Source organism: Pleurodeles waltl, chromosome 1_1, assembly GCF_031143425.1.
Source record: "Pleurodeles waltl isolate 20211129_DDA chromosome 1_1, aPleWal1.hap1.20221129, whole genome shotgun sequence".
Taxonomy (NCBI): Eukaryota; Metazoa; Chordata; class Amphibia; order Caudata; family Salamandridae; genus Pleurodeles; species Pleurodeles waltl.
Window position 1 is genome coordinate 941,684,849 of NC_090436.1, and position 27,614 is coordinate 941,712,462.

The 27,614-nt window shown below is 43.7% G+C and overlaps 1 protein-coding gene across 8 annotated transcripts in view; it reads right to left on the reverse strand.

Annotated features, from left to right (window-relative positions):
• Positions 1–27,614, reverse strand: part of PDE5A (phosphodiesterase 5A) — a 639,000-nt gene that overhangs the window by 72,653 nt on the left and 538,733 nt on the right. For all 8 annotated transcript variants that reach the window (XM_069230182.1, XM_069230181.1, XM_069230180.1 and 5 more), the window contains 3 exons: positions 17,995–18,082; positions 7,234–7,334; positions 3,367–3,444 (listed from right to left, as the gene is read on the reverse strand). In XM_069230182.1, the coding sequence (XP_069086283.1) occupies positions 3,367–3,444; positions 7,234–7,334; positions 17,995–18,082 (267 nt within the window). The remainder of the gene's footprint in view (positions 1–3,366; positions 3,445–7,233; positions 7,335–17,994; positions 18,083–27,614) is intronic.

Sequence of the window (27,614 nt, forward strand, 5' to 3'; positions counted from 1 at the left end):
CCAAGACTGGAACGCCTAAGATGACGGGTGGAGATAGGAGACTTCCTCCACACAATCTGGACCTATCCCATGATAGGGTCCTTCGGGGAGGGAATCTCTACAACACTCCAGGGTAACCCTTGGACCTTATCCCAAAAGTAGGCTTACTGAACATGGTTAAAGATGAGGACTTTAAAAGAGCTGAGAAGACACTTATACGACTGGGGCTAAACTTAGCTAAAAGAGATATAGCACAGAAGACCTGTCCTAGTTTGATCAATTGGAAATGAGGTATGGATAAATGCTGCGTAATAAAATACAAAAAAACGAGACTAGAGGCATCCCTCATAAGCACCAGAGGATATGGGGAGGTTGGGTAGACTATCACAACGTGAAGGGTATGGATAATTAGAAATATCATACCAGTGGTTCTTAACCTTTTGACTTCTGCGGACCCCCAATGAATAAATAAGACTTGAATCCTGGGACACCAGCCGAATCATTATTGGTATCTGGGGATCCACAGCCTAAATAATTTCTATGATATAGCAAACAAATGCTCAAATATTTAAATATTTTGTTTAATTCACACAAATTCACAATCAAATGTAGAAGAGGTTTTCACATTTTTAATTTTGTTCTTTATTTATATACTTTATTCAAATTAATTGTTGGACCTGGCCCTTTTTGCAGGGTTATCCCCAAACATTTCGCCTCCCTTCACCTATATTTGCAGACCTTTTTTGTTGGCTTTAGGGCTCTAGCCACTTTACCACTGTTAACCAGTGCTAGAGTGCATATTTTCTCTGTCTAAAATGTCTGTGTGTGCAGTTTTTAACTGCCATTTTGACCTGGCAAGTGCTGTCACTTGCCAGGCCCATACCTCACCTTTTATTACCTGCAAGGTACCCCTAGGGTAGGCCCAAGTAAGCTCCATGGACAGGGTACATGGTATTTAAAAGGAAGGACATGTAATGGTGTGTTTTACATGTCCTGACAGTGAAATACTGCTAATTTTGTTTTTTACTATTGCAAGGCCTATCTCTCCCATAGGGTAACATGAGGATTGCCTTGAAATATATTTTAAGTGTAATTCCCCATTAGAAGCAGATAGATATATGGATTTTCGAGTCTTTGAACTCACAATTTAAAAATACATATTTTGGTGAAGTTGGTTTTTGATTTGTAAGTAAACAAATGCCACTTTTAGAATGTGGGCATTTTCTTGCTTAACCATTCTGTGCCTTTGCCTGTCTGCTGAATACACGTCTGGGTCAAGATGACAGTTGGGCTGTTTATGCATTCACTCTAGAAAGTCACACAAAGGGAGCTGACGTGTGTCCTGAATATCCTGATGGCCCATCACCCAGCTCCTGGGTCTTCCCGAGCTACAGTGGTGGGAGACACTGACACTTGCACTAGTATAAGGATGTGTCTGTCCTCCCAAGTCTCCAACCCCCTGGAGTGTATCTGGGGCCACAGCAGGGAAAGGCAGGGTCTTCTGCATTACAATGACTTCTCTTTGAAGTTTGCTTACTGCAAAGACAGAAATGGTTATAAGCACTGGACCTCTGACCCCATATCATTAGAATTCTTCGGGACTGAGTAAATTCTGTCAGGAAGAAGAGCTGGATGCTGTAGGAAGGACTGCCACTCTGCCTGTTGCTTTGTTGTGGTGGCCTGCTGCTTCTGTTTTGGGAATGAAAGGACTGGACTTGGCTTTCTACATCCTGCTACCAAAGGTTATCCAAGGGCTTGGTCTGAGCTTGCCTCCTATTAAGAAGTCCCCGTACATCAAAACCGTCACCTGTCAGTGCTTGGGCTCTCTTGCTGAGCGTCCTGACATGCCAAGTGGTGCCAAATCAAGTTTCTGGGCTCTTGGGAGTGTGTTCTGGTGCAACAAGGAAGAAACTAGTTAATCAAAATCCAAATCGACTTCGGAACCTGTGCCACTCTGACCCTGCGTCGCTGCCTGCACTGCAGCTGTGGTCCCCACTGAGTGCAATGACCACGACCTACAACGCAGGCCGGAAGCCGCCGCAGCGTCTCTGAAGACTGACCACAGCACAAGTGTAGAGTGCTGTGTCACTGAAGTCCGTGACACCCGACTTCGACTCCGCTGCAGCACCTGTGGCCCCATGGTGTGATCGCGACAATGCGAAGTCAGCGCCTTGCATCTTGATCTGCTGGATTCATCAACCCCACCTGGTTGTAAGGATCTGAAGCCTCACCACCAATGCTGCATCACCTCCTCTGCAACCATAAGAAGCCGACACCTCACCTCCCCTGCCTAGCAGTAAGGAACTGAAACCTCATCTCCCCGGTGGCAGTAAGGAACCGACGCTGCACCAGCTCCAGCGACGCCTTAACTTCCTGACTCCATGCAATGTCTTTGTTTCCTCATCATTTTCCAAGGTACTGTAACCGGGGTCCACACACATCAATGGCCGGCCGGCCTCCCTCGCCGGTGGTGCTGAACTGTTGAAAGCTACTCCGTGAAGCAGTTTTGATAGCCCCAGGTGGAGCTATTGTGTTTCTAAACACTATACTACATTTATTCTTTAAAAATGTGTATCTTTAATTGTGAATGTTGGATTCTTGTTGTTTTGGTCTTGTTTTACACAGATAAATATTGACTATTTTTCTAAACTGGTGTAGAGTACTTTTGCTGTATTTTCCCTGTGTTACTGTGTGTGGGTGTGTGTGTGTGTGTACAAATGCTTTACACATTGCCTCTGAGATAAGCCTGGCTGCTTGAGCCAAGCTACCAAGCAGGTGTGCAAGGGTTATTGTAGCTGTGTGACTCTCTTACCCTGACAGGAGTGAGGATCCCTACTTGGACAGAGTGCAAACCACTGCCAACTAGAGACCCCATTTCTAACATGAATGTATTAATTTAAATATTATTTAATTTTGTAACCCAGTTGTGGACCCCCTTACTAGGCCTCACAACACCCCCAGGGGGCTAAGGACCACAGGTTAAGCACAACTGCATCATACGATATGTACATCTTTCAATGAGTATATGGGATAAGGTACGCTGTTACATATTCTACTTCACAGAATGGGACTACATGGATGGGGGACCGTTGTAGTGAACATTCTGAAGACAACCAATGAACAAGTGCACAATGTAATTGCCCATGTTTTCTTCTCTCGTGTTATTTAGATACATATTTATTGTTGACTGTTTTATTTGATACCACACAAAACCAAAATTAAAAATATATATATTTTAAAAAAAAAAGGAAAACTCTGCTCTAGAATACCACAGCCTGGAGATTCCAGAGTTGAAAATTACCAAGAATGAAGAGGACACAGGAATAAAGCACTACGCACATTAGCACAGCAAGGAAGTCTTTTTTTGTGACAAACTGCCTTACTTACTGAAACAACTCCTTGTGGTGTGGATCTTCCCAGCTGAATTTCTTCTTCCTCACAAGTTCAAAAAATTCTCCACGCTTCCTAAAAAGAAAACGAATATTTTAGCAGCCATGCAACACCCACCAGAGTAAACACATTTATGACACCATATGATGCATGAACAGCTGCTCAACTACTTTTTTAGAAACCTACTGGATATTAAAATTAAAAACTGTCAAATAGCAGTTAACTGGGCACAGTCTTCCCTTTCTAATACTACTTTAATTCAGCTTTCCTTCCAACAACTAGTTAGTTTTGCAGTAAGTGTCCTAAATGCAACAAGTTTGCCCAGATGTGGATCCTGTGTTCACTGTGCCACAGCACTCAAGCTATATCTCACTTATTAGACTTAAGGAGATCAAAATCTTTCAGGCATTGTTAGTGTTCCAGTCTAGAGCAAACCTGGCCTGGCAGATTGGGCAACACTGTTCCTATTTAAACAGGACCGAGACTGATTTGCATATGGCAGGTCTCTGTCGTATTGTGGCGTAGTTGGTGAAAAACAATGGTCTGAAATGAAGTCTGAGATCGCCAGTACTTAAATTAAATCATCACCTTGTTCTTTTTAAAGATTCTGACATGCTTCAGACCAAGTAATATCTTTCTGGAGGGTGCAGAGAGGTAGAAAGAGTATAGCCTTCCTGTACAAAATTCATGCTGGAAACAGACAAGCAAGAGCAGTGAGCCTCTGCTTCCTTCTCTCACAATGGCACTTCATTAGGTTGCATGGAGGATGCCCTGTTGCACCTGAAATGAAACCTCTGCTCTTCGCACAGTTGGAGGAGAAATCACCTGTGTATACTGGAACTGCGTAAGCATGGAGTTTCCCTGCAGCTGGATGGCAGTTGTTCAAGTGATGTGGGAAAGAAGGGGCAGTTACTGAGCAATACACCTTAGAGAAAACACACTTCTCTTTACCATGTCCTCATTTGCTAACAATTATCTTCAATAGGCGTTCCACGCATTGCTTTGTTTAATAGTATCTCCTTGGTTTTTTCAGTTGTGTTGTGAATTAATTTGTCAGATGGCTCTTTTAAGGCATGTCAGGAAGTTTGGCTCCCACCAGCAGCAAGCCAAGAAGCTCACCACACAACATGTTCAATAGCCACACCTAAAGTCATTCCCTACCGGCTCTGGCTACACCGTAGCAACACCATCATTACTAGGCCTCAATGGGTGAAATATACAAGCTTCTCCGAACTCCACTGCAAACTAGCCCCTTCCTGTGGCAGGACAATTGGAAGGAGTGATTTTACAATCACAATATGTACTTGGCAGGGGGCACCTACCAGGTTGGTACCGATCCTTAGTTTCACAGCTTCACCCCTGGACTCTCTAAATCCACGCTCCTGTAAATGCATAAGTGGAAGTGACCTTTCCTAAAATCAACATTGCTAGAAGAGTTAGCAAAAATTGGCGGTTTTAGCTATATTATAATCTATTTTCACTGTTCCGAAGCAATCTGTATTTGTACCACAGGCAGGGTGGGTTAAGAATCTTTACCGTTTTACGCGCTGGCGGCATTTTGCTCACCATACCCCACCTGCTCCAACTTGGTAGTAATATTTCTTGCTCTTAGAGGCAACCTAGCACCCTTGCTGGTGGCATCCCAGATGGCCACATTGTCTTGGGAAGAAATTCAATGAAGCACTTGTAAGCGGTAGGATTAACTATGACTCCCTTATTATTATTAATACTATTGAATTTGTAACGCACATGGCTGCCAATAGGGCTTCCCAGCACCAATACAGAGAGGATAGAGGCACCCACAGTTAGAAGAGCCAGGTCTTGAGTTTCTTCAAGAGAAGTGGCAGTCTGTAGTGGATCCTGTTTAGTTTTAATGGTTCTCAGGTGTTTAGCTCAGCCTTCTGACTTGCAGGCCTGTGCTGCATCACCTTGTGACGTTTAACTTACTTAGACTGCTCTGTATTAGCCTATTCATTTTAATTATTTCTTTTAAGATGGCTGCCTTTGTTTAGAGTTAGAGCAATGTTTTGATTTACATTACCAGTGACACTCTGAGAAGGCATCGCTATCAGCGTTAAAACCAAATGATATACATATGTATTCACAACATGTCCCTTTCCCACTTACGTGTGACAGGAACATAATGGACTTTTGGTGGGAATTGTTTACATAAGTGCCCCCACAAGCCTGCACCTTCTTTATTGTTTGGGAATGTACATACCTGCATCAGGGGTCCTGCAAGATCTGCATAAATACATCTCACACAGACAAGGTTATTAGAGAGATTCCTACCAGATGCTATTGACACCATCTATGCTGCACATTGCCTTTATGCAGATTCAGCCTTCGTGTCACCATGGAGTCTGACCTAGACCTCATTCCAAGGTAACAAGTGTTGGGGGGCGCTTCACATGGACATGGTACTGGCAGATTAGGTTTACCACACCGAGCTCTCGTTAGGTTAGGGATTAGGTTCTCTATGCTAGGGATTTTACATTTCATGTTTAGTGCAAGATGGTGGGGGTCTGTGTATTCACGATTCTCATCTTTATGATCATGTTTCTTTATTGTGCCTTATCCTAATCATTGCAGCTCATGCATTTTATCATAGAATGCAGCCTTTTCAATAAATATATTGAAAACTCCCCTGCATCTCCTTTAATTGCTTGTGTGTGACTGGGACTTATTGCTAATGTGAGAAAAGGGTAAATTCTGTTCCATCAAGACTACCCTGAGATGTCGCACTCCAGAGTCCATGTGTAAGGCTGCTATAAATCACCTTTTTCTGTTTGGGTTTTTAGTTAGGTATTGCTTGTAAGCTGGGAGGGTCGGGCCGACATTTGTGACTTGTTGTAGGATTAGCCTAGTCGCCTGCCTACAAACAAAAGTGCTGTCATCCCTAAACCAGCGGTCTCGCCGAGGAGCGATAGTCCAAATATGACAAACTTCGAGGGAAAGCAGGTTTAAGAGTTTATGGCTGTGGTATCTAAAAGACAAGCCTCCTTGCCTAACCAGCTTCACCCGAGGAATAGCTGCAAGGCTCAGATTACATGAGTGTAAAATTAGCTTTGGGGCATCGGGAGAAACTAACTTGTTGATAAAATCAGGAGCCTTCTGGGTCATTTCTTTAAGCATATTACACAGTGCCTTAAAACAAATCCGTTTTTCAATGTGTAACCAGTGGAGCTCCTACAAATGAGTAGAAACTGAAGTATTAAGAGGGATCTGACACAGTAGCCTAGCAGCTACATTTTGCACTATCTGCATTCTGTTCATATGGTTCTTCGAGATACCTAAGTAAAGTACACTGCCATAGTTAGTCTCTTCTAAGTCATTCTGGTCTTTATCTCCAAGTGATCAAGATCATAACTATTTCTGGATGACAAGTCTTGTGAAATGGAGTCTGACAGAGATAGGCTACCATGGAGATGATGCTATCAACGGACAGGCGTTGGTTGGTGCGGACATCAATATCTACATTTCTATAAAAATACACTATGGTTTCTATTATTGCACTTAAGAATTCAAGATTAAATCATTATGTGGAAAAATATAATGTTCCATTTTGTCCTTTTCCGCATGTTCCCCTGCTACTTTCCTTCCCCTGCCTTATATTTTCTGTAGCCCATCACTGTTCTAAAGCAATCTAAGAGCAACATAAGCACTACAAAGCCAAGTGACATGACATAGCTTGAAAGTGGGAGCAACTAGAAACAGAAATAGTTCACATTTTCTTGAATAACATTAACAACCCTGTAAATTTGGATAAGACAGTAACTGACTCAACTGCTCTGCTTGAGCTATGTTTTGAGAAGTCATATTCTTACTGCAATAGTAGCACACATTGCAATTAAAGTAACTTACTTGATATACAGTGCTAGGTCTGTGGCAAGGATAGCTCGCTTTATCATTTTCAGTGCAGTCTTGTATTCTTCCACAGACAGGCTGCTCAGAATCTGGTTTCCCTGGATAGAAGTAAGGACAAAATTAAGTGTATTTATTGAAACATACAAAATTCTACATCACCATCAAGTCGCACAAGGATTTTTTCCAGCTGTGCAATACAGCATGCTCGGTGTGTTCAGCTGGAAGAATGTGTTAAAGAACGTTTAAAAGAAAGATGGTAAGTATGTAGCTGGACATTAAGCTTTTAAAGTTCTAGCGCAAGGTCTTCTACAATGAAAAGATTACTTTCCCATTTCGTTTGGAAAACAAACCTGATTATAAAGAACGTCATGCATCAACTTTTCCCAAAACATTTTCTGTTGGAAAGTGTGACTAAGGGCTCATTTAGACCACAGCAGTTGGGCCACCAGACTTTTTCAAGAAGGACGCTTTCTCCCTGCGTGTTGGGAATATTGAGTGATTTGTCTGCCCAGGACTGCTTTACCTCACATGGAGGTGGTACCTGAGGACCCTGTGGGGAGTGGATCGTCAGGTCAGAGGTTTTGGATGGCAGAACCAGCTGACGCTCTGCTTTTCTGAACCCAGCACATTCCCAACTCCAAATAGAGCATGGGAACCTCATCTTTGGCAGGGTCTACATAGTGCTCATTATTGCAGTTGGTGTTTTCCCTGAAAATCTGGTGTGAGTCTAGCTCATCTGAACCTACAATGGATGCTAAAATAGCAGTGTATTTATACTGCATGAATTAATGTTGTTGGATACAGGAGCACGAAACTCTCACAGAGTAATGCTTAGCAGAAACCCTAACACTTTTGGGTAAAATCCTAGAATTCACACATTTAAGGTAAGCAACATGTTGTAAGATGACCATCTCGCCTCTAGTTAAGTTACACACTTTTAAAGAGGACGTAAGAGTTCATCACTCCTTCATTTATCAACATGACAAGCAATCAGATCTTTTGCACAATAGCAAATCATTTGCAAAGAAAATATACCTTAATTGACATTTCAAAATGTCTCACCTATAGAATTATACATGAAGAACAGTGAATATTGGAGACGGTTTTCACAGAGGGCTCCTGAGTGACATCAAATAGGTGAGAAGAGTGAAGGTCGAGTTGTCTATGATGTTGAGAGAGCGTAGCATTTATGGTCAATATTAACATGAAATGTTTATGAACTAATGCATAATAATGCTGCATATAAAATGTATTAATGTACTATTGCTAAAAACGCGCTTGAAATGTGCCCACGGGGAGTGGCCATCAATATATACAATGACTAATGAAACTGACTAATAATAGTGAAAATGAGATGTTAAAATATGATTTTACACTAACATTAAGAATTATTTGTTAAGGTTTTGCTAATAAGTCATTAGGCTTTAGTTAGCATGAGTCGAGGCGTAGCTGGCTGTTTTTTTCATATTAAATGTGTTTTTCTAACGTGCAGTGTGCTGACTTGCTGAAGGATATGTACTCGTATTTTTCCAAAGCTAAAGGATGAATGTAACCGTAGTAGATCCGTTCTCATGAAATTCGACTTGCTAGGAGAAACATTTTTGCTAAATGCAACACTGTAGACTAGTAACAGGTACAAGGTCGCCTGAACCGGTACAGACAATGGACCTACTGACTGAAGATGCAAGAGGACCATGAGAGTATGAAATCATACCGGACATTCTGCCCCCTGGAGACGTCAATCATAAGAACCAATAAACTACGTGAGAACTGTTATGTGGTGACAAAATTGATAATAACACTGTAAACCCATTGGATGGAGATAGTGGGTTGCCAATCCTGACCAATGAAAATTAGGGGACTGTACAACAGAAAAGGGATAAAAACCTTTGGCACAAGGAACCATTAGGAGAAATGCCATTGCAAACTTGTTATGAGCCAGACACTTTGTCACTCTGCATAGAGACTTTATTGTTTGGTTCTTCAAGCCATCCTTGCCCATACCTTGCCCGATATATACTTTTCCTCCTTATGAGGGAAGTGTCCCTTTTACCCATCTTGCTGTGTTTCCCTGACTGATGGCGAATCAACTGATGTCCTGAGGACGAAGACGGAATCTGTATGCTGAGCCATTACGGAGGGTAACTTTATGATGATGAAATTGTAATTGTCTGATTGCCTTTCCTTTCTAGGTACCAACGGCTTCTTATGACAGGGACCATAGTTAGATGTTTTTCCAAATTTGTGTTACCAAATTGTTTTACATGAAGCCCAACATGCCAATGCTAATTCGAGGTTAGTTAAGGGGTTCACTAAACGGACGCAAACAAACAAATGACTGATTCAATGTTTTGTTGAATGATGCGCAAATGATCCTCTGCTAAGGTTAACCTATGTTGACGTTGTGCTATGTTCTAATGTTTGTGATTCTTGCCTTATTGAAATCTTATTCTAGTTGCCATATTATGACTATGGTAATGTGTTTCTTGGTTTTGAGATTAATAAACTTGCTTGTAGTATTGGAATCAATAGGGAATAAACTTCATATAATCGTACTAAACTGGTGTGGTTATTCATGACTGCAAGGTCATGGTGATTCCTGAGTCTTATTGATGACGTTATTGACATATTGATTGACATGTTGATCAGTTATCTTGTCATAAGGTGTCCTCAATCAGGGTCAAAAGATTCATTGGCCTAAAACGAGTCCCAGAGTGAATAAAATAATCAAAAAGGGACACGTTAACAATGTCACTCAAAACCGTGAGGTGAAAAACAACTATTGTTCACTATTAACCTTCTATAATTTCATGTTACGTAGGATACACCAAAATTATCTGCCTCTGCCTTCAAGTACTATACAGTGATATAAAACTAATAGGAAGCCATTCTTAAGAAGGTCTCTCCTCCCTGTTGCAAAAAAAACTCCACGTCTTCCAACCACCCTCAGCACCTTCATTCACCCTCCTCGCCCCTTACCTCTTGATGTGCTATCTGCTCTGCCAACTTGGCACTGAAAGACTCTGTGAGAGCCCTGCCAGAGCAGCCTGGAACTTCTTTATGATGCAGCAACAATGCGTAACAGCTTCTGTTAACTACTGTTGCTATATCACAGCAGTGTATTACCAGATTCAGAATCCAGTGTTCACGCTAGTGTTGTTTGGTAACAGCCATACATAACATATAGAATAACAGATGGGTAGCAGTGAATTACAGGGAAGTTTTATTTTCCTGAGGGGCTTCGGAGTGCCATGACACAGACAAGAGCGAAGCTTGGGTTGTCTATGATGTCGTTCCGAACCCTGAGGTGAAAAACATCCCATTGATTTGCTTTTTACCGATCTATAAATTTGTGTTATGTAAGGCCTCCAAATCATCTATCCCTGCTTTAATTCGTTTTCTTCAGAAGTTGTGCTCCCTGCATTCCAGTGCTGCTCACAGACACCATTCAGAGCAGTCTGGAATTCCTTTATAACGTAGCAGCAGAGACTTATGAGATCTATAAGCCCCTGTTGCTATGTCACAGCAGAGAATTATCACATTTAGACGGTGACATTCATGCTAAAAGCTCTCAGTGCGTGCCACGCAAAACAACAAAATAATGTCAGTCATTTGGGTGGGCATGAAATAAATTTAGGAAAAGGCTCTACTTTAGGGACTTGACTCTTAACTCCTTCCTTAAAGATAAGTTAGGCAAGGTCAAATGTCAAGCCTTTCCACAAATTCATTCATCGTTTTACCAACTCTTTGATGTTCTTGACTGAAAACATATTGTTCATAGTCGATGTTTGGTACTGGATTGAATTTGAGATTCAAAGTATTCTTAATCTGACGGTATGTGACTTCTTCATCAGTTCTCTGCATTTTCTTAACGACTTCTTTAACACCATCACCAGCAAGATTTTTGAGATTTGCTAATCTTCCTATTAGCAGTCTCTTCAAGTGCATCAGTGAAATCTTCAAATGTCTCTATCCATGCAGTCCATCTATCACCAACATTTTGCTATTTGGCAGTGTTGAGTGGTGGTGGAGGCTTGAGAAAAGTGGCAGCATTGTAAAGAAGTGTGGAATGTACTGCCATTGAGTGTAGCACTTTCTCTGGCCTCTCTGACTGGAAAGCAGGATCTGTTGCATTCATGCCCTGGCTCGGGCCCTGCAATGAACCAGCCTCAGGGTTGTTCTTGATCAGCTCCATTGGCAGAAAGGCCTCCTGCCAAGTTTTTGGCTGTTAGAAATATGGAGCACTCTTTTAGCATAACCCCTATGCTTCTTCTTGGGCCCAGCGTTGGCTGTGATGCAGCAAGTCTCTTTAGTGGGCTTGGTAAGTCCTTTACTTTTTTCTTTGAATATTGCAGTTTTTATTTTTTTCCACCTGGTTGATCCACATTTAGTGGTATTTGATAATTGTCTTTAACTGTGATTTGTAAACCAGGTTAAATCCGCCTTTATAGTGTTAACGCTCTGTATATTGTATAACTTTATCTTGTGAGGCAACGCTATATCTTTTTGTAGAATCTTGGTTGTAATTTCTTGACCAACGGTGTGTAGGCTTTTTGTTGAAGCTCTCTTTCCATTCACACACTTCACACCAGCTGGAGTTGCGCTTTGACTCCACATATGCCAGCCGCCAACTTAGCACGTCAATAAAGGCACACACTGCACACACAACCAGTTTACTTGAACCTCAGTAAACTCTCCAGGAGAGCACTTTCTTCTTTGAGATACTTTCCCCTATCTCGTCGCCAGTTCTAGTGTGTTCCCTTCCCCAGCCTGGTACCTGCAGAATGACTAGGCGACACACAGAACTGTAAATCACATGTCTTTATTCTTCTGCGTGTATCTTTGAACTCCAACATTCTGAAGTAAGCTCTCATGAATTCTATTCTAGCAATTACATCGCGCACTTATATGGTGTCCTCGGCGGGCCATAAAGAGTCTGTTCTAAATCATGTAAGACACTACAACTTACACTCTAATATCTATCCTTATTCACCAACTGAAATTCAACTACGATGGAACTGGTTTGCCACTATTGTTTCAGACATTGCGGTGTGCTTTAATTGCTTATATGTGTTTAGAATTCAATTTGTTTGTAAATACAGGCTCTTTCGTCATTGGCCTGCTAGGTCAGATGTTACAAATTATATGCAATGTGTAAATGGCTTGTGTTTCATTGTTAGAGGTTTCGACTAAGTATTTGAATCAAATGAACTTAACCTATTTCTCTACCAGTGCTTAATTTGACACTCTTTTTCTCATTTAGATATGAGGATATCAAAAGTTGTTTATTAATTCACTATACATTAAAATGGCTAATACCTGCCACCAAAGCCATTCTAATTGCTTTTGGGCCTGGAATAGTCAGAACTTTCCCAATCATAGGAGTGTGATGGTTTGTAGATCTGACTGTAATTGATAGCGCTGGTAGCGGCGATGGGTGCAGCAAGTGGAAGTGGCCTCCTAAAGAGGGCCCTGGCACTTATATTTTTACAAATTAAGCACTGGTCTGTACATTCCCAATAATAAGAATGAAAAAGTAAAATGTTAACTTCACTAACACCATAACCCTGATAACGTTTTTGTGAGAGAGCTCTGCCTTCAGCGTTAAACAATGTCTTCTCAGTCTCCATTTCGGGAATCTTACAGTAAAGTATTGGGACACCCTGAGACATTGCCTAATTTTTGCTTCATTTGTCTCCCCTGTTGGTGGACCAAGACTCTGTTCTCCAATCGAGTAAAAATATGTGTTCTACTCTATGTATAATTTCTTTGGACCAGAATGGTGTGTAGCTTTACTTTATGCAGCATTCCCTCTCCCCCAAGATAGTAGCATAACCCTGATATCGTACCCTACGAGTGCATGCGCCAGCGCATGGGTCTCGCTTGCGAGACTGTGTTGTGTACAGTAAAGCTCTCGGAGCTCGCCAGTTGCTTACCATTTGTTGGCTTCATTGACATTCTTCTTTACAGCATCGTAACTCATCACTGCAGGCTACGCATCATTTTTGTTCCACTGTATGGAACGGGTACCAAACACTGATTGATTCGACTTAATCAGTGCCCGTCTGTTGCTCCGGATGTGACTGAGGTACTATTTTTTTTTGTACTTCTAGTGCCCTGCAAACAGAAGGTTTGGGACTGGCAAAATCATGCCCAGCAGGACAAACAAAATTGCAAAGTTTTATTTTTTTATAGCTAACATTCTTTTATTTTGCCAAGTTGTTTTGTCTCACTTAGAACTCATGTTTTCTTTCGGTTTTGTTCGTGGATGCTGTTCTCAAAAGATGACAATTATCTTGTTCCAAGTATTTCAAAGCAACATTGTTTCTTTATTCTGCTTAATTTCTGAAATTATGCTTCAACACATAATCGTGCAGTACACCCCAATCCATCCCACTCCAATCTGCCCCACTCCAATCCCACTCTAATTCAAAACAATCTGTCCCCCACCAAGGTACCCCACTCCAATCTAAACCACTCGCCCCAATCCAATCCACTGTAGCCTATCCCAATTCTCCCACCCTACCCCAATCTAATGTGCCCCACTCTAATCCAAAACAATCTGCACCACTCCAAAACAATCTGTCTCACTCCAATCCAAAACAATCTGCCCCACACCAGTGTGCCCTACTCTAATCCAAAACAATATGCCCCACTTCAATCTGCCCTACTCCAATCCAATCTGCCCACTCCACTTCAGAACAATCCGCCCCAATCCAAAATAATCTGCCCCACTGCAATCTGCTGCACTCCAATCCAAAACAATCAGCCCCACTGCAATCTGCCCCACTGCAATCCAAAACATTTGCCCCACTCCAATCCAAAATAATCTGCCCCACTTCAATCTACCTCACTTCAATCTGCCCCACTTTAATGCAAATAAATCTGCCCCACTCCAATCTGCCCCACTGGCATATGCCACACTCCAATCCAAAACAACCTGCCACACTTGAATCTGCCCCACTCCAATCCAAAACAATCTGCCCACTCCAATCCACCTCCCTCCAGTCTGCCCCACTCCAATCCAAAAAAACACCTCCCTCCAATCAATCCACCTCACCCCAATCAAATCCACCCTACTCCATCCCAATTCACCCCACTTCCATCCAATTCACCCAATCCACTCCACACCAACCTAACCCACTCCACCCCCAATCCAACCCCCCCAATCCAATCTACCCCACTCCAGTCTGGCCCACTCCAATCCAGAACAATCTGTCCCACTCCAATTTGCCCTACTCCGATTCAAAACAATCTGTCCCACTCCAATCTGCACCACTCCAATCCAAAACAATATGTCCCACTCCAATCTGTCTCCAATCAAAAACAATCTGCCCCACTCCAATCTGCCCCACTTTAATCCTAAACAACCTGCCCCACTACAATTCACCCCACTCCAATCAAACCCACTTCACCCCAATAAAATCCACCCCACTCCATCCCAATTCATCCCACTACAATCCAGTCCACACCACAACAATCCAATCCACCCTAATCCAGCTCACCCTAATCTACCCCACTTCAATACATTACACCTCACCCCAATCCAATCCACCCTCCCTACCGCACCCTAATTCACTCCAGTTCAATCCACCCCACTCCCTTCCAATCCATCCCACTCTAGACCAATCCACCGCACTCCAATCCAACCCAATCCACCCACTCCAATCCATCCCACGCCAATCAAATTTGCCGCTACCTAATCCACCTCACTCCAATCCAATCCACCCACTCCACCCCAATCTGTCCCACTCCAATACAATCTACTTTAATCCACCCCACTCAAATCCAATCCAGTCCACATTAATCCACCCTACTCCAGTCCAATCCACCCCACTCCACACCACCTTAATCTACCCCACTCCAACCCAGTCCACTCCTCTCCAACCACTCCACCCTACACCAATCCACCCCACACCATCAAATCCACCCCACTTCAATCCAATCCACCCCACTTCAATCCAATCCAAAACACTCCAATCCACTACACTTCAGTCCAATCCAACACAATCCACTCCAATCCACCTCTCCAGTTCACCCCATCCAATCCACCCCACCCAGTCCCGTGGATCCCACCCCAATCCAATCAAACCCATTCACCCCGGGCCACTCCATCTCACTCTAATACACCCCACTCAATCCAATCCAACCCACTCAGTCAAATCCAACCCACTAAATCTGATCCAATCTCATCCACCCCACTCCGGTCCACCCCACTCCAATCGACCCCACTCCACTTCAATCCACCCCACTTTAATCAACACCAATCCAATCTAATCCAATCCAACACACACCACCCCACTCCAACCCAATGCACCCCACTCCAATCCATCCCACTGCAGCCCACCACATCCCAATCCAATCCATCCCAGCCCACCCCATTTCAATCCACCCTAATCCAATCCAATCCAATCCACCCCATTCCAATCCTCCCCATTCACTCCAATCCACCACATTCTACTCCAGTCCACCACACTCTATCCAAATCCAATCCACCCCCCAGTTCAGTCCACTCCAATCCAATCTAATTCACCCAACCTACCCCACTCCAATCCAATGCACAAATCCGATCCACCCCACTCCAGTCCACCCATGCCACTCCAACTGACCCCACCCCATCCAATCCACCCCATCTCAGTTAAGTCCACCCCAGTCCAATATAATTCATCCACCCCACCTCAATGCAATCCATCCATTCCAAATCCACCCCACTCCAATCCACCCCAATCCAACCCAACACACCGCACCCCACTTCAATCCACCCTACTCTACAACAATCCAATCCAATTTATCCCACTGCAGTCCACCACACTCCAGTCCGATCCACATCACCCCATTTCAATCCATCCCACCCACCACCATTCCAATCCACCATACTCCATCCCACTCCAAACCACCCCCTCGCTTCAATCCACCCACTCTAATCCAAACTACTCCACTCTATCCCAATCCACCCCACCCTATCCCAGTTCAGTCCACACCATTCCACCCTACTCCAATTCACCCACTCCAATTCAATCCACCCCACTCCAATCCAATCTACCCCACCCCACCCAACTCCAATCCAATCTACCCTACTCCAATCAACCTCACTTCAATCCAGTGAATCCAATCCACTCCACTCGAATCAACCCCAATCCAACCACCTCACCCCATTTCAATCAACCCCACTCCAATTCACACAAATTTACCCAACTTCACTCAATCCACCCCACACTACTCCAATCCAATCCACCCACTCAAATCCAATCCATCCTATTCTACGACTCCACTCCACAACACTCTCTGCCACTCAAATTCACTCCCCTCTACTCGACTCTATGACACTCTACTCCCCCTACTCCACGCTACAACACTCCACAAATCCTGGATTTGTCTCCAACCTTTTCTGTAGTAAAAGCTGCTTATGTTAAGGAAAATTATCCAGGTTAACGAATATTATTAGAATTGTAATACTAACCACATCAGATAAGTTTACTTTTTTGTTTTGAATATACACTTTTCAGAATGTTTAGGCTGGGCTGCACACAGGAGAGCTATTTATGTGAAGCTCGAGGGCCACTAGTAGCTCACAAGCTACTCGTTGGAGACACCTGCTTCTACTCCCTCACTCCACTCCGACACTCCATGCCACTAACATTTTAAGTGATGCTGAAAAGCAGCCAGAATGGTGTACAACATGGCAAAACACACTGCCAAAGCTAATAGCTCTTGTATAGGTGAAACCTATGGCCTTTATCAATGTTGTCTCTTTTTTGGGTGCATTCAGTTGCCTTAGTTTACAACATGGAAATGTAAGGACCTCACATTACTTCCAACAGAACCCATTTCACACTTTCTTTAGAACAGGAAGACCATGAAGAACACAGAGAGGAAGGAGGTGGCATTTAGGAGGTAGACTAGACCACAGAACATGACCCAGTAGTACAGGTTCCTGTCAGGTCATAAGGCATGCAGGATAAAAGCATCCTGTTACCAGTTCTTAGAAGTTGTAGTGGCTCCTACTCATGCTTATTCATCCCCCGGCTCAGTATGCCTCCACTTTTTTTAAATCTTTTTTCCCTTTTTGGTTCTGACTCAGTTTTGCCTTTTGTTATTGAGTTGCCTGTCCGCGTTGTTGTTTTGTTTGTGCTGCGCTTCCTCTACTTACATACAAAGAACTGCGCTTGCTCAGCATTTGCTTTACCTGGGCGTCCTGGGATTTACCTTAGAATTCTGGTTGATGAGTGGTCTTGTCACTGCTACCTCTGCATAGGCAAACTGAAAGTCTGACAATCTGTGTAATCTTACTAATGTTCCCTTTTTCTATGAAACTACACTCTTCTAATGTTTAAAATTATGTGTTGTCTCCAAAGAAAGCCCTGATTGCTTACTTCTGCATCCTTCAGAGGGGCCTAGTGACAAACAGTGCGATGCCCTGACAGGATGCCGGCTATTCCGAAACCTTCTCCAGAGCTTGACAGGAAATAACCCTATGACTATGTGCAGCACTGAGGCCTTTCACAAGGATAGTGACCAGTCTTGAAATATATTGGTAAACTTTCCACAACAATCCTCCTTCAGAAGCAGCAGAAAATCACCACCCAAAAAAAGGGGTTTTTTTGTATGACAGAGTAATAGCCAGATTTAAGAAAGATTAGGTTACATTTACTCTGTTCTGTAGTACATGCATAAAACAAGTGACAACGAAAGTAATGACTAAGTCATTGTGACAGGCTGGAACCACAAAACAATAATTTACATTGATTAGGTACTTACGGGACTGTTTAAGATCATCAGACATTGGTCAAAATGGTGATTCTCCATGATGGAATGGCAGTAGAGCTGAGCAAGTGGATGTTCACTCCTGATGAAAAGAAGAAGAAAAATGGCCACCTTAAACTACAACCACCAATTACAAGTCTTTTCAGATTACATGACTTTGCACTGGTGCAAAAATGGATCAAAACTATTTTGCACTGTTTTACTGCTTCATAGTAGGGGAAAGCTCACACACATAGAGTGAAAAACACCCTTTACTGACTACCTATATGAAATGTAAATGCAGGTTTGCAAAACGTGCTGCATACACAAACATGATTTGCGCAGACTGTGACAAGCTGAGTGTCAAATTTGTGCCTAGGGGCACTCTCAGTGGTATAATTACAAAAAACACAGGTGAACCGTTTTGAGTGTTGCTGATATTTCCACACTCCATGGCGACAGACTATCCCTTATCCTGAAAGTTATCTAAAGCCCACTGGCATGACTTCGAACACACTTCGTAACACAGCCCTCTGTACAATGGTGTAACGAAACTTGAGTGAGCCCCCTTGCAAAGTACCTTGAGGCAGTCCCATCCCCCCATGACCCAGTCAGGGGCCTACTGCCCATGCACAGTGTAGTGTGCTGTGGGGGCCCCATGGAGCTGGACGGCCCCTCTGCAATGCGGGTTATGCGGGGGCCTTTGTTACGCCACTGCCCATGCACTCCCTGCAGTGCAGGAGGTCCTCAACCCTCCATATCGCCTCCAATCCCACTCCAATCCACCCCACACACTCCACTATAACCCACTCACTCCAATCCACCCCCTCACTTCAATCCACCCACTCTAATCCAAACTACTCCACTCTATCCCAATCCACCCCACCTTATCCCAGTTCAGTCCACACCATTCCACCCTACTCCAATCCACCCACTCCAATCCAATCCACCCCACTCCAATCCAATCTACCCCACCCCACCCAACTCCAATCCAATCTACCCTACTCCAATCCACCTCACTTCAATCCAGTGAATCCAATCCACTCCACTCGAATCAACCCCAATCCAACCACCTCACCCCATTTCAATCCACCCCACTCCAATTCACACAAATTTACCCAACTTCACTCAATCCACCCCACACTACTCCAATCCAATCCACCCACTCAAATCCAATCCATCCTATTCTACGACTCCACTCCACAACACTCTCTGCCACTCAAATTCACTCCCCTCTGCTCGACTCTATGACAATTTACTCCCCCTACTCCACGCTACAACACTCCCCAAATCCTGGATTTGAATGTCAGGAAACCAACACGAATCGGTTAGGATGCTTAGGAAAATTGACAAATGTAGGTCTTTCTAAAAGGCGCAACATCAAATTGCTTTCTTTCAAAGAAATGCGGATCAAGTTCTGATAACCTGAGGTGCAAGCGCAGAACCTGTGTCAGCCTCTCAAGATTCCTCATATCTTGTATGAATTCTGGAGCAGGGATCAGAGGGCTACCATTCTTTCTCAGATCTTACTTCTTTACACTTAGGCTCTTCTTTCAATTTCATTGTCTAAAAAAATGGAATCCCAGAAATTTTCTACATAGCATGCTCCAGGTCACTCACTGAACTTTTCTGGAGCAGCCAATATTTAATTTACTTCGCACCTTGTCCCCCTATTCCTCCTACTCAGGAGTCCTCAATGCTTCAAGTATTCAGTGGAAGATTTGTGACTCAGCACTTTTTTCTGTCTTTGTTGTTCACCTCCCATTCAATTAGAAATACAGACCACAATTGTTTGCCTCCCTCGTACAATGACATGTGCCTGTGTAATCATATTGTTATATTGATCGATTATTGTTTTCTAATTGAAACTGGTACTCATATTAGTGATCTTGAAAAGACGAGCCGCCATTGGCAGAATGAGAACCCGCAGACCACAAGTTGATCTTAACACAAAGCATGGACCCCACTGAGCTAGTCGCATGCTAGCTAACAATTAAGGCCTTCATTACGAGTTTGACGGTCTTTTAGCAAAACTGCCACGGTGGCGGCCGCCAAAAGACCGCCAGTATTGGCGGTATCCCGGCCGCCGTATTAAGAGTCCACAATGAAGACCGCCAAAAAACAGCCACAAATCTGACACAGCCAGGACACTGACGGGAGGGAAAGATGCGGTCCCAGCACAACCACCTCCATGCCGACAACTTTCTGTCCACCACATTACGATCCAGGCGGAAAACCATTGGCAGCTGAACCGCCGTAGAAAGAATACATTCCTGTCAGAACACAACACCACATTGGACAGTACGAAGACCCCACACCTGACACACATACAGACATCATGCACACCCCCTCACAGCACTATATAACAAACCCCACACAACCCACAACCCTTGGCGAGCCAAAATCATTACTTATCACACATACACCATAGGCATGTATACACTTCACGCTCACCACACACCACACAACTGCACCACCAACACCATACACACATCACAACTGCACAAAAACACCACAACCTACCAGCACTCACACCCAAACACACCCACCCCACTAAGCACACTACACTGCACCCAACACACACAATACCCACCCACAACACAACCACCATGTCACGTCAAAAGCACCCCCGTTTCAGTGATGATGAGTTGAGGGTCATGGTTGATGAAATCAACAGGGTAGAGCACAACTCTTAGGAGCAGAGGTACAGCAAACATCCATAGCCAGGAAAATTTAGTTATGGCTGAGAATAGTTGACAGGGTCAACTCAGTGGACACCCATCCACGCACAAGGGAGGACGTCAGGAAAAGGTGCATGTGTGTGTGTGTGGGCCTGCCACTGGCCCTGCTGTAATTGCTGTGTTTTCTGTGTTGGATGAGTTTGTGTTTGTTCCATGGATGGGTGTGTTGCCAAATTGTGTATAGTTTGTGTTGGCATATGTAATGTTGGTATTGTATGCCCTGTGTGGTTGTTGTGTGTGCATGCATATGTGTGGTGTTGGCTATGTCCTATGCATTGCGTGTAGTGTGAGTGTAGTGTGACAAATGGATTGTTGTATGGCTGTGGGATTGTGTTGATTGGTTGTGTGGTGCGATTACGTGTTGTTGTATGTCTGTGTTGTCACGTGGTTGTGTGCAGTAAGTGTGTCTGGTGACGCGTATGTGTAGTTGCGGTTGTGACGTGGCTGTGTGAGCAGGTGGTGTGGTGCATGATTGTGTTCGAGAGTGGCGGGGCTGTGTGTGTGCGGGTTGGAGTGTGTATGGCACTTGTGTGTTGGCCGTGGTATGTATAGTTTGTGTGTGCGTGTATGTATTTAGGTGTGTGTGTGTTCATATGGGTGTGTGGTTACATGGGTGTGTTTCCATCGCAAGGCGTCACGGCTGTGTGTGTTGCGTGTGGGTGTGTACTAATGCCTTTCCCTCCACTGTGTTCTAGTTGTTTGTACTTACGGTTGTTGTCTTTGTCGCTGGTTTCGGAGCAGTGGGACGACTCCGAGTTCAAGCTCCATGGCAGCTCCGAGGAGCTCTGTGTTCCAGAAGGTGGGTGTTCCCTTATAGTGTTGGTTTCTGACAGGGTTTTGGTGGCAGTGCGACCGCAGCAGAAACCCTGGCAGTGTGCAGCCTTGTAATATGTGTGGCAGAAACATGGTCTCCGGCGGCCTGAAGGTGCCTACCGCCATCCACTGCAGCCAGACCGCACTGGCGGTACTGGTGGTGTATTGGCTGTAAACTGTTGGGAAGACCGCCATGGTCATACTTTGGCGGTATTCACATGGCGGTCAGGGTACCGCCAAACTCGTAATGAGGGCTTAAGTGTTAGAGAGGTACATGGCACTCATACTGTCACGTGTTTACGTGTATATGAGGACTAACAATTCAGGATTAAACCATAATAAAAGTTGGTCATTTTAAAACCGAACTAGGTTACTGTGTTTATGTTAAAATACACAGGACAAGCTAGGATTTGGTTAACAGCATGCCTCAAATTTTCTTATGATACCTCATTTTCCACTCCTTTTTTTGTTATTAGGCCAACAACTTGGGACATTTTGAAATACTGAGGGGAATTTAAAATAGAGAAAAACACGTTGTCCCCCACCGAAACGTCCTATTTTTTCTTGACAAGCTTTATAAATCATCTTGTGTGCTACAGGACTAAAGATTTTTTTATTCCTACAATGCACTGCTCTCTCCTTTGACGTATTTCAGACGTTTAGATCACACATGCAATACTTGAAGTTACCAAAAAGAAATTGGTGGTTTGGTTTAAAAGTCTGATGACTGTAAAATAAGTATTTTTTCTGGAAATTCAGAGTTAAAGATCACAAAACAGTCCTGTGGTCATATTCTCAGAGTAAGGCTTTTTCCAGAGCAAACACAGCAGATCCTGCTTTTTAAATAAATCCAAATATTTTTCTGCATATAAAACAGTTTATACCCGCTGAGAATGTTCTATGCTCTTTCGGATTTTGCTTAACTATGTTTGACTTATGTCAACTTACTGCACTCTAAATGTTTTTGGAGATACTTTTGGCTATTTAGCCTCCTGTCAGTGGGTTGTTGCAGGCCTAGTTTGTTTTTTTGTTTTGATTGTTTCTCGGAGGACCACATAGAGTCTATGATATGATGTTGTGAGAAGCTGAATGTGTTTGTCTCGTACTGAACTGCTGTGTTGAATATTTAAACATCTCTGTTTATGAGCATATGTGTACTGAGAACGCTATTTCGTTGTAAGGTTGTCAAGTCCGATGGAACTGTAAGACAAATGTGTTTATATGCCTATGTAACATAGGTCAGAAAGATGCAGTGACTGTATATGATCGTCTGCTGAGTGTTGTCTATGAATTGTGTGCATAAATGGGGTGGAGTTCAATGAACAGAGTGTCTATGCAAGTTGACTGCCCCAGAGAGACAGAAAAAGAATGAGACAACGAAAGAACGCAGAAATGGAATGACAGTTCGTATAACTACTAAGAGTAGAGGCAGATGGAAGGCTATCTGCAGGAGCTGCACTCAACATGGGATCTCTGACCCCAGAGATGAAAGCAGTAGAAGGACATAGATAGTGGCCTAGCAAGGGTGCCATAGGTCCAAATGCAGTCAACGAAAATGTTTTTTCCTAACCTTCCTCAGGCTCTAAAATACAACCATATTTAAGGTCTTGACACACACTGGACACTGATGTCATTGCACCTACTGCACTAATGGCAGCTATGCCCCTGAAAGTAGAATTTCATATCACTTGTACAAGGTGTATATCATTAGGGGTGGAGGAGCAGATTGTATAAAAAAATATTAAGAAAAAAATGCATATGACATTAATAGCATGCACAATTAGCATGCAGACCTCATAAGAAAACAAGCATTTGCAATGTAATGGGGCTTGAGTTAAGTGTTATTAGCGCTGTAAATTCCTAACTGGACTTTTCTTGACACTTAAATTGAAAATGAAAAGTGAAACAAATGACAAGTGAGCCGATTCAAAGCGCCACGGCCACCATGAGCATGAGCGCCAAAGGGAGACACAAAAGGAAAAAGAAGTTTGCTCGCAGTCTAACGTATTGGCAAAAGTGCAATTATCAATGTAACAGGGTCGATGACCAAGGCAGTAACAAAACTGACCCAAAGAGGGACAAACGTAAAGCATTTACCAATGATAACAAAGGATTTTTAAAAGGCAAGCCTACGAACAAGTGGTAGTGATGGACATGCGGTGGGCCTGGTTAAAGGCCCACAGATAGACTACAACAAGCCAGAGCGCTTACACGCTCAACCTAAAAAATGAATGCTTTTAAAGTGAAAGAAAAGTTAAAATGTACTAAGCAACCACAGTTACACATTTAAACTGGAAAAGCTGAAGCATCATTTTCTGACAAACTGAAATAGTTCAAGAATGTGAAATGTTATGGTCTCTGACCTTCCCATAAGCTTATGCTTCATAAAATGTATTAAGTGAATAAACTGTTGATGTTTCACGCTGCAAATGTTTCTATTTACACAAAGAAAACCGTAGGAGTAATGAATAAGTATTGTATTTTAGTGAGGTAACGTAGAAGCTTAAACATGAAAATTTAGTTTCTTAGGACAAACAAACTGTGAGAAAGTGTGTAGATTTGTACAATGTTCCATTAGAAACTGCTGTCTGAGGACTACTGTATTGTCGGTGAGAAGACATTGAAAGCCAATTGGCTGACTGAAGAATGAAGAAGAAACATGTTGCAAAAGCTGAAATAATGATGTATATAATAGTGTGTGTTCCTAGGCTAGGGTACCCTCATTAAAGACTCTCTTGTATGCCACATTCTAGGAGGCTGTCCTTGTTTGTAGTGGATACCTATGGTACTTACACCTTATACCAGGTCCAGTTACCCCTTATTAGTGAAAGGTGACACAAAAGCCAAAAATACCATAGAGACTATACTCCCTTATGAGGTACGTAATACACAAATTATATACACTGTTTTTCAGAAATAACAATAGAAATAGTTAGAAAACAGTGTAATTAGTGAAAATCACAATAGTTAGAAATAGGCCTATGGTGAACACAAACCATATACTAAGAAAGTGGAATGCGAAAGTCGGTTTCTCACCTAGGCAAGTGTAGTGTGCAGAGGGGTGCTGGGAGTATTAGAAAACACCAAAGGTAAGTAATAGAGCCCACCCCAGAGCCCAGGAAAGCAGGAGTAAATCACAGTAACTTTCCTAGAACACACAGGAACACGAGAAAGAAGATTATGCAAGAACCAGAAGAGGCTGCAAGACACCAACAATGTATTCCTAGACCTGAAGATCTGTGGAAGAAGGGGACTAAGTCCAAGAAGCACAGAACAGTCCAGAGAGAACAGGAGCCCCTGCTAACCCGGATGAAGTTGCAAAAGGAGAACTACTGGTGAAGAACAATAGTCAGTACTGCACCCAAGAAAATGGATGCAGGTTCCTATTGCTGCAGACGATATCCCACGCCGAATGGATGATTGCAGTCTGGTTTTCATCACTGGATTCTGCCAACAAACCTTGGCACATGCAAAGCTCGCTGTTCATGCAAAATGGCGCTGCCCGGGACCAGGAGGGACCTGGTGGACTCTACCCAGAAGGGGGGATTAGAGAGGGCTCTCAGCAACTCAGAGAGCCCACAGAAGACCAGGCAGTGTGCACAGGAGTCCCACAGCACGGGGACAAAGAAGGTGCAAAAGGAGGCCCAAGCAGCTCTATAACAAAGGGTCCCACACCGCCGGAGAACCACACAGGAAGCTGTGCGTCGCAGGATAGAGTGCTGGGGACCGGAGCTGCACGGTGCATGAAGAACTTCATGGAAGGATACCAACAAACCGGGGCAACTGCAAAACAAATGATGCATGGGGGTACTGTTTTGCGTGGGGAGGCAAGCTCTTACCTCCACCAAAGTTGGACAGTTGGACGTCAGGACTGTCGGGACCATTTTAATCCACCACCCATGATGCAGGATCCACGCAACTCATCAGGAGAGGGGATTCACACAGCCAGTCATTGTTGCAGAGGGGTGCCGGCAGAGCAGGGGAGTTACTCCTTCACTCCAAGGGAGATTCCTTTGCTCTTATGGTGCAGGCTGAAGACAGGCTGTCCTATGAGGATGCACGACCGGGAAATAGTTGCAGTTGCTGGCAGGAGCTGAAGATACAATGTTGCAGAAGTTGTCTTTGCTTCTTTGTTGCAGTTTGTAGAGTTCCTGGAGGGTCTGGATGCAGTTTATTCAGTGAGAAGGTGAAGTAGAGGATGGAGGGGATTCCTGCTGGAGTCTTGCAATTCAAATCTGAAGAACCACCCAAGAAAGAGACCCTAAATAGCCCTGAAAGGGGGACTGGTCAGCTGCACAGGTAAGCAGGTATCAGGGTAGGGATCTGACATTTCCTGCTGGCACTGGCCACTCAGATGCTCCCACAGTACTCTGCCAACTTGGAATCCAAGATGGCAAAACCCAGGGACCCTCTGGAAGAGCTCTGAGCACCACCCCTGGGATGGTGATGGACAGGGGAGTGGTCACTTCCCTTTCCTTTGTCCAGTTTTGCGCCAAAACGGGGACTGCAAGTCCCTGAACCGGTGTAGACTGGATTATGCAAGGAGGGCACCAAATGTGCCCTTCAGAGGTTTCCAGCAGCTTAGGAAGGCTACCGCTCCCAAGCCTGTATCACCTATTTCCAAAGGAAGAGGGTGTAACACCCCTCTCCCAAAGGAAATCCTTTGTTCTGCCCTCCTGGGCTTGAGCTGCTCAAGCAACAGGAGAGCAGAAACCTGTCTGAGAGGTGGCAGCAGTTGTGGCTGCCTGGAAAGCCTCAGAAGACTGAAATGGCAGTACTGGGGGTCCTCTAAAGAGCCGCCAGAGGGCATGGGATCATACAACTAATGCTTGCAAAAACACAGGGGTATGATTTCTACATATTTTACACCAAATATGCCTATGTACGGAGTTACCATTATGTAGCTGGACATAGGTAGTGACCTATGTCCAGTACACACATACAATTGCGTCCCCTCACTCACAAAGTCTGGGAAAATGGTCCTGGGGGCACCGCTGCTAGTGCAGAGGTGCCCTCACACACAGTTATTCTGCACCCTGCCCTTAGGGCTGAAGGGCCTGCTATAGGGGTGACTTATAACTGGCCTGGCACAGTGTAAATGGCAGTGAAAGGGTGCATGCACCTTTTCACTCAGGCTGCAATGGCAGTCCTGCAGAAACCTTTTCATAGGCTTCCTATGGGTGGCAAAAGATATGCTGCAGCCCATAGGGATACCCTGGAACCCCAATGCCCTGGGTACCAAAGTACCATATTCTAGGGACTTATAAGGGGGCACCAGTATGCCACATGTGGGTGAAATACTGGGTCACCAGTATGCAACAACCAAATTTAGAGGAGAGAGAGCATAATCACTGGGGTCCTGGTTAGCAGGATCCCACTGAACACAGTCAAGCACACTGACATCAGGCAGAAAATGGTGGTGACCATGGCAAAAAGAGGTTAGTTTCCTACACAAGTTCCCTTCCCGAGTCTATGCTGCTCAGGCCGAGACTCTACTAGGCTTCTTGAACCTCTCTTTATTGGAAGTTCTGCTTTGATTCATTCTGATATTTGACTGTGAAGCTTTATACTTTGATCTCTCAATTTGGAATTATTTATGGGTTCTAGGTCAGGCTGTTTTGCTCTGCTCCCTTAACCGTCCTCATTCTTAGAATAGGGATTCTTACTTTACTGGAACGTGCTTTATGCATTGATTATGAAATTGTTAATTTCTTATTGTTAATCATTGATTAGCTGATGAATTATTTTGATGAAATTAATACTGACCCAAGAAAGATGAGCTTCTAAAAGATTGATTAATACATCTTTTAAACTCACATTAACTCTCATTATTGACTGAGAATAAAATTGAAACTGTGATGATAATTTAACTTGTATACAGTACTGGTTAATGTCATCTAACATCAACGATCCATTGGCCTAGTTGCTGGGATGTTAACTTGAGTTGGTAAGGCTTTCTCGTAAACTGATAATTGTGAACCAATGTCCCAGGGCTCTAGAAAGGGGAAATCCACTAAACATAAGCCTGGCTTGCTAGAAATGATTAGCTACCAAGGATGTCTAATACAACAGAACTCTCTA